The 5,937-nt window shown below is 35.2% G+C and overlaps 1 protein-coding gene across 2 annotated transcripts; it reads left to right on the forward strand.

Moving 5' to 3' along the window:
* The first annotated feature begins 3,293 nt into the window (after window positions 1-3,293).
* Window positions 3,294-5,713, forward strand: LOC128675728 (uncharacterized). Of its 2 annotated transcripts, none has more exons than XM_053755310.2 (3): window positions 3,294-3,562; window positions 3,875-4,078; window positions 5,049-5,713. In XM_053755310.2, exons 2-3 carry the CDS (start codon window positions 3,882-3,884, stop codon window positions 5,524-5,526), a joined length of 675 nt encoding a protein of 224 aa, XP_053611285.1. In that variant the 5' UTR covers window positions 3,294-3,562; window positions 3,875-3,881; the 3' UTR covers window positions 5,527-5,713. The 2 variants fall into 2 exon arrangements, with proteins under 2 accessions (XP_053611285.1, XP_053611284.1); XM_053755309.2 differs by having other exon boundaries at window positions 3,295-3,520.
* Window positions 5,714-5,937: the final 224 nt, after the last annotated feature.

The raw sequence follows: 5,937 nt of genomic DNA on the forward strand, positions 1-5,937 counted from the left end.
TCTTGCTGTCACTTCGTATGTGTTATTAGAATCGTACTTATCTTTGCGTACGTCTTTTAGGAATCCTCAAAGCGCAAGTAGGATTTGAAACTAGCTTTTCCACTAGCTCCACCTCAAATCAAATTCCCTACTAATAAGTCCCCATTTTTATCAACAAATCTTGTCATAAAAATATTAAAATAATCACCAAAATTTACGTCCTATTGTGATCCCCAATCAAAATATCCGCACCAGCCCTGTTCCGCAACCCTATCATGGCATACAGGATTTTTTTTTGCAAATTTTAAGCGCCCCATTCGGCGAATCAGCTACATTTGGGCAATAACGGCCCGCCTGGGAGCCCGACGGGACAACAATAGTCTTTTGTTTAACGACATCTTTTCTGTCTCCATCGACCCGGCCCATAGTGGCGCATATTCTTAGAAACTAAATATTAGAAAGTAATTACTAAAAATATGGATTGTATTTAGCATACCTCACTATGTTATCTGTGTTTTCTTTCATATAAAATAAGTTAAAATATTTCTAATTATTCTCAGGCAAGGGAGTTACTCATACCCTTGAACTATCAGTAACAAATGGAGGTGTACTAACACAAGCCATACTTTTGTTATGGAGCTCAATATCACCACTGTGGCGGCCTCATCCATACCAACATTTTATACTGTGATTAGGGCGACACGTGACACGTGTCAGCTCTATGGGTGTTTGAAGCGGAAGAACCAATGCGGTTGATAAAACCTCACATTCGAACTCGTTATATTGTGGGCCTCACCACTTGCTAATAAAGTCTGATAGTCTATGTATAACATCGAACAAAAATTAAGTTAATGTTGGATAGGTCAATCACTTCAGGCAGATTTATTTAGCAGTTAGTGTATCTATCAGATTACAAAACTTGTATTTTATGAGAGTGTGGTAAAACAGGCCGTAGTATTGCAAAATATAATGTTAACATTTGTGTATTTGTGTTATATAAATCGACCGTCGTAGGTTATTCTGATTTAATTTAAAAATCTTGGTTGATAAAGCATTCCAGAATTTCAACACCGTTCCAACAAAAAAACACATATTGAGTACCTAGGTTAATACCTAGGTACTTAATATGTGTTTTTTAACATGTGTATGATGTGTTTTGTAACAAACTGAAAGGGAAGACACATATTTAGTTTACAGAACGGTTATTTCATCACCCCATCCCAATAAAAAACAAGTACCTAACGACATACAATCGTGTGACCGACATGGGTGGATAAAATCACCTCTCATGAAAATGTATGAGCCACCACGAGATGCGCACCTAACAAGACCACACGTTGTTATTCCGCTCCAACAGTAATTGTGACGAATGGACCGACATATTTACAAAATGGGGCTTCCAAATTGAACGAAGCAGTGACTTTTTTATTATACAGACGTTATGGCTGTAATAGTAGTAACTACGGGTTGTCACAAAATATCTATACAATATACTTACATACGAAGAAGATACGGTACCGTGCGTCGATTCCTTATGCGAAGTTTCAAGCTTTTCAACACTTTAAAATACTAGCGGCCCGTCCCGGCTTCGCTCGGGTAAAACCAAAATAAATTATACACCTAAACTTTCCTCAGAAATCACACTATTTATATAAAAAAACCCGCATCAAAATCCATTGAGTAGTTCCAAAGATCTAAGCAGACAGCTTCCCAGCACAGGCGGGAAGCGACTTGTTTTATACTACTTACGTAGTGAAGTACTTACATAGGCGTCAGTCCCTCGTGTCCACTGTAACCTTCTAACAACACCTAATTATTATATTAACCCGCAATTTTGCTTATAGCATGTACCCAAGTTTTACCTTTTCGTATGTAACGCCTGAATTTTTCGTTTACGTTATCTTTCTATGCTCGAAATACTTATTACTAGACCCTAGCACCTACCTACTGTTTTGTTTAGTCGAAATTTTTTTGTGCTCCGCCCGCGTGGCTTTTCCACGGGAACAATTATTTTCCGGGATGAATGGCATGCAAATAAACATACTTAAGTATGTATAGTATAATTAGTTTGGATCAAAAATAGTTTCGAGTAGAATCTGCTCTGGAACTTTCAAATAATGTTTTTTCAATAGACGTCAAAAACCATAATGATGAATAGAATCAACACTACAGCAAGATGTAAATAACTCAATTAATTCACATACAAAACCTATAAAAATATTACACATTATAGAGTCGTCAGCTAAAAAAAAAACAACGTCTTTTAGAAATAAATACGAATTGTCTATACTTGGGGAAAACTAGACTGAGGCGAAAGGTAAGGTCACACGGCCGGCGGCAATTTTTAAATTCAAGTGCGCGAGGAATTTAATTAAAATTAAAAGGATTTAAGATGTTTTATGTTCTTGTATGAGTTTTTAATGTCAATAGTAATGTAATAAATGTTAATATTGCCTGGATATTCATGCACTATTTGAAATATTTAAGATTCCAGGTTATTCATTTTAATTTGCCGCCAATTCTGACAGCAGCAGCAAACTCGTTAACCATAAATATATATGAATAGTGTTGCCAACTTAGCAACTTTCTAGCTAAATCTAGCTATTTTTTGACGACAGACAGCTACTATTTTATGAAACTTTTAGCTATTTTTACTAACAACTTTCATTAGCGGTATCGGTAGACTATCGTACACATACAAGTATAGGTAGGTGGTTGCTGACTGTACCCCAATAATCGAAGTCTTCCTCTTAAATAGTCGTGTCGTTTGACGTCACATAGCATAACTTTTCAAAAATATTAATCTCTACGCTTTAATAACCAAAAAATTTAAGTATTCTTTTAAATTGTTGTATTCAATGACTATATTTAATATCACTTTAATGTTTAGTAAATCTAACACCTTTTTGGAAATTGTCTAGCGACTGGGCACAACTAGCAGTTCAAATTCAAATTCAAATTCAAATCATTTATTCAGAAATTAGACCTTCACAGGCACTTTTTCTCGTCAATCTTTAAATTTATAGTTATTTCTCACAAGCTAGAAACTACTGGCATTTCGGAACGACCACTGCTGAGAAGAAATGCCGAAAGAAACTCATTTGAACAGTGTTGGTCCCTATCATGCCAGATCGGCTTACCATTATTGTTTCTTACAATGTTTTTTTTTTTCTTTCTAATAATATATAAAAGTACATAATGTACATAGTCAAAAGGTATATCAAAACAGGTTATGATTGTGATCCGAGTGCTGATTATAATATATATATATATAGTTAGCAACACTGCTACGCATGCAAAGCACCTACGTATGCAGAGTCAGAGAGAATCATAGATTACGATTACCAATGTTTATATGAATATAATTACTAATATGTATAATCAATTGAGCTATTGTTTTCACTGTTTTATTTTTACTGATGGACATAAGCTGTATCAAAATTGTTATACTTAGTTTTGCGAGTGCCATTTAGTGTTATCGATACTTGAGAGTGCTTGTGACATCGTTCCATCGTCGTTCATAATACGGAAAAAGTCAAACGTAAGTTGTATACTCTGAAATAGCTGACCTAGACATACCTAAGTAGGTACCTACCTACTTATCCTATTATTCATAATAAATATATTTGTGTTTATAATTTCCTAGTTTATATGTATGTAATTAAACTCTTATTTAAATTTTTTACACAACTACATAAAAACGGGAGTGTTGTCCTGGTTCATGCACGAATTTCATTTGAGATAAAGATCTATTTGGGATGTTCTTTGTTTATTTCATAAATCTTTCTACCATCCTGAGAATTTACTTTATTTTGTATTTACAATATTTGCAAACGTACTTAAGTAGCTACTATCAATTTTTTTTATCAATATTTTATCTTTCCTTTATTTTCAGTGATAAAATGAGTGTGGTGACAAAGACAGACATTGCAATATTTTCGGGGTACGACTTCTACAATGTATACAAAGACGCAGAGTTCCTGCACGTAGGTGCCAACATAGAGTGGTTCCTCTCCCAGGGGTACAAGCTCAGACAGCTCATGAAGACAGTGGAGCCTGGGAAGAGCAAAGTCTTGACTGGCTTATGGCTCGCTAAGAAGTAAGTACCTACTTTTTGACACGTCTTCCGAGTTCCCGGTAACTTTCGGGGCTGTGACGCCGCGAAGCGGTGTCTGCATGGCGTCGCAGCGTCAAAAATACATTGAAAATTTTGAAAATTCGGCTGTGATTTTAGAACCGGCCGCTTTCCTAACGACAACCCTCCGTGGGAATGATTTTGAAGATTAGACTAATTTTACTAACTGCCGCCTACCTGACATCAACCCTCCTTGGGAATGCTATTTTTGCAAATTTAATCGTAATTAAGAGGTGCCAAAACTTTTACTTAAACTAGCAAATAGTAGATTTATAGTACTATATCCTAATAATATTATTTTTATTGTTACTATAAAAGCCCATACATAGGTAAATCTTAGGTTGTTTCAGAACGGCATGGGTTGGTCGGCATGGTAAGGATTTATAAAAAAATTACATTTTTCGGACTTTTGCCATTACAATTTAGTATATTGCTAGGTTTTGCCACTGACGCGACGGCTGGTAAATGTTGGTTTTGGGAATAAAACAAGAGTAATTCTTATTAATCACTTACATATTTTTATATAGGTATCATAATTATGAGAGAATTTAATTAAATAAGTAATTAGTCAAATTCTTACCTATTTTAAATTATTTTCATTTGTAAGTATTTTTAACTTTTAAAGGTAATATATTTTAAAGGTAAGGTATGACTGTACCTTACCTTTAAACGAGCGCCGAACACGATATGACATGTTTTTTTCAACATTTACCGTGCTTTGATTGTAAATCCTAAGATTTACCGAGTGAAATGGTGGTGAAAGTTCGAATCGCAAAATTTTTCGGACTTTTGTTGGTAAATCTTAGATTTTACTTGAATATCATAGGATTTACCGTAGTTCGTGCTCTAACAGTAACATATTATACTAAAGAACAAAGATCCGAGGGTTTGTCCCACCATCATGACGCTCGCCATTTTAAACAATATATTTCAGCTCGCCATTGATTGTGAAGCGGACCGGGCAAAAGGTGCCAGTGGAAAACTTCGAATTCACCCAAAACCGACTGACGGGACTAGTCGCCGGCTACGTCTTCGAAAACCGCCTCAAATTCCCCAAAATCGAGTCTGAAGAGGCCAAGCTTCTCGGCCTCAAATGGGACAACGAGGACGTCGACACATGCAAGTTGTATCTCTCTGCTGTGACTGGAACTGAGCACTTTGACCACCTATTTTCATACTGGCCACTCGTATGTGCCCTGAGGAAACTACAGCTGAAAAAAATTGACGAGAACTCAGTTATTAAGATTGCTAAAAAGAAAAACAGACACGGGGACCGCATGGCGTTTATGTTGAAGACTAATTATGAAGAAGCTATGCAGTTGTGGTTGAAATTCCCGGGCGCGTCGCCTCTTGAGGCTTCAATGGCTATTATAGCTTCTGAAAAACTGAAAGAAGTTTTCTCTTCTGATTGAAGAATATGTGTGAAACAATTGGCCAACAGTTTTACGTTTTGATTACTGTACTAGCGTACTGTATTTTTATTTTTGACATTATTAAAACATTGTATTCAATTACTAAGCAATATTAACAATTTAATATTGAAGTTTTCTAAAAGTACATGTTAAATCTCTAATTTTTTAATAAATAAATAGAGAACAATGGCATTCTATTCATTTCTCCGAAATCGCAACATTGTCGTTAGTCTAATGAGTACACATTATTATCCACACAAACAACTAACACAGGAACTAAGTATTCTTACAATACAATGATAAGATATTATTAAAATTGTCACAAAGTATCGATGAACGTAAAAATGGTGGCACGCCCCAGGATTTACAAAAATCATGTTAATAATTTATTTACTCTATAATTTTATTACA

This window comes from Plodia interpunctella, chromosome 15 (genome assembly GCF_027563975.2).
Source record: "Plodia interpunctella isolate USDA-ARS_2022_Savannah chromosome 15, ilPloInte3.2, whole genome shotgun sequence".
NCBI classification, from domain to species: Eukaryota; Metazoa; Arthropoda; class Insecta; order Lepidoptera; family Pyralidae; genus Plodia; species Plodia interpunctella.

Bases quoted from the DNA above. Each gene is read 5' to 3' on its own strand.
- LOC128675728 (XM_053755310.2), top strand. From the start codon at position 3,882: ATGAGTGTGGTGACAAAGACAGACATTGCAATATTTTCGGGGTACGAC. The intron at 4,079-5,048 runs GTAAGTACCTAC...AATATATTTCAG, and splicing joins GGCTTATGGCTCGCTAAGAA to CTCGCCATTGATTGTGAAGC.